This window comes from Phragmites australis, chromosome 14 (genome assembly GCF_958298935.1).
Source record: "Phragmites australis chromosome 14, lpPhrAust1.1, whole genome shotgun sequence".
Taxonomy (NCBI): Eukaryota; Viridiplantae; Streptophyta; class Magnoliopsida; order Poales; family Poaceae; genus Phragmites; species Phragmites australis.
Genome location: NC_084934.1, coordinates 18,311,823 through 18,313,646, shown reverse-complemented (window position 1 = coordinate 18,313,646; position 1,824 = coordinate 18,311,823). Strand labels below are relative to the sequence as shown.

Below are 1,824 nucleotides of genomic sequence, written 5' to 3'. Positions count from 1 at the left end.
ATATCGCTAATACTTAACACAAACCATATGAATCATTCTCAGCGAGAACGTTTACAAAGACTCACTCGAACTTATGAATCACCAAACCAAAAAGATTATGCTCTTCAGTAAATACTGATTTAAACAAGTCGTGTTGGCAATTTTCTTTTGCCAATTACACAAGATCTCTGATGAGAGCTAACACAATTCATGAATTAATCGACACAAAAAAGAGACCACCCATGAACGAGGAAGCCCTGCATCGAGCAGCAAACAGCAGCTAGCTAGTATCCCGACAAGGCAGCCCGGGACTGGCGCTCCATCTCGGACGCGAGGTTGCGGACGAGGCGCAGGGACTTCCCCGCCGTGGTCGGCCTTGGCGCGGGATGCATCTCCGAACTCTTGCATGCGGCGGCCATGGTGGTGGTGGCGGACGCGTAGGAGCTGGCGGCGCTGGATGGCGGCTGGGACGGCGGCGGAGTCGTCGTTGACGGTTTCTGCACCCTGACGTGGTCACGCGCGATGTGGACGGTGGCGTAGGGGTCTTCACGAGGTAACTTGCCCTTGTAGACGACCTCGTAGCCTCCATCGGTGGGCTGCACGACCGTCGCGGGGAGCCAGAGCACGACGGCTTTTCCCATCGCCTGTATCGCGGTCCTCGTGCGCACAAGAACCGCCGTGCCGGGCTTCAGGTGCGCGGTGACGCCGGGGGTGGCTGCGCACGCGGACCCGGTCGAGGAGGCGCTGGACCGAGACGGCGGTGGCGTAGAGGGAGAGGCAACAGAAGAGCGCGGCGGAGCGTCAGGCCGAGGGCGATGCGGTGGCGGCGCGTGGGTGGTGCCGGCGGAGCCTCGGGACTGGGAGGTAGTCGAAGACGGATCCTCCACGCGCGGCGGACGAGGGCGTGTCTCCTGGACCTTGTCGCGCGCAGCTTCACGCGGCTGTGGCGGCGCGGAGGGCTTCTTGGCGGCCGGCCTCGTGGGCGCCAAGGGCTTGGGCCTCCTGCGCTGGAGCTCCCGGCGGATGCTCCGCATGCCGGACGATGAGGAGCGGGGCGGCATCACCATGGGATGGGATGGGAGACGTGCGGCGGAGCAGAGGTGTTGATCGATCGGATCGTGCAGAGGAGGAAGAGGAGTGGAGACGGCAAGAGAGCGGAGGTGCAGAGTGCTTCTCCGTGCGCGCGAGGCAGGGCGTGGGATTTAAGCGGAGTCAGGAGTCGGGACTCGGATTGTATCGATAAATGGATGGGCCAGTCCGAGTTCAGCTATTTGCCGTGAGGGGCAAGCTTACCTGAGTCCGGATGGATGGTTTTCAGGCGTTTGTTCGGCTGGGGGTCCATCTGCGCACAGGGCTACTACTATAGCCCATTAGGGAACAACCATGCTAGATATTAAAAAAGAAAGTGTTAGTGTTAAACACCTACATTAAAATTATAACTCTCAATACTAATAACGGTTAGCACTATTTTTATATTATCTTGTTAACTACACAGATACGTAAGTACCTCTCTCTGTCTAAGAGCGTGCTACTGCAGTTAAAAAAACTATTTTTTTTTCCATAAAAGCCTTTATAAACACCCTATTGTATATGTTTAGGCCTCGCTCCTTCATATCGTTCCATTAGCGTGGTTTGTCAACATGAAAAAAATGTTGAAGAAAAAAAAATTAAGTCAGCCCATGAAAAAATGATGAATCTACAAAATAAAAAGGTCCATAAGAAACTTCAAAAAAGATTTGAAAAAGGAATGTTGTGGAAAAATAAAAAGTTTTTTTCCCTATAAGCTTCCTTTGGAAGAAAAGAATGAGCTCGCCAAATTCATGTGGAAAGCATCTCTACACACCT

General features: G+C 53.7%; 1 protein-coding gene across 1 annotated transcript; it reads right to left on the bottom strand.

Annotated features, from left to right (window-relative positions):
* Positions 1–263: 263 nt before the first annotated feature.
* Positions 264–1,046, bottom strand: LOC133890284 (uncharacterized). Its single transcript, XM_062330702.1, has one exon. The coding sequence runs from the start codon at positions 1,044–1,046 to the stop codon at positions 264–266; it is 783 nt and encodes a 260-aa protein (XP_062186686.1).
* Between the last annotated feature and the right edge of the window lie 778 nt (positions 1,047–1,824).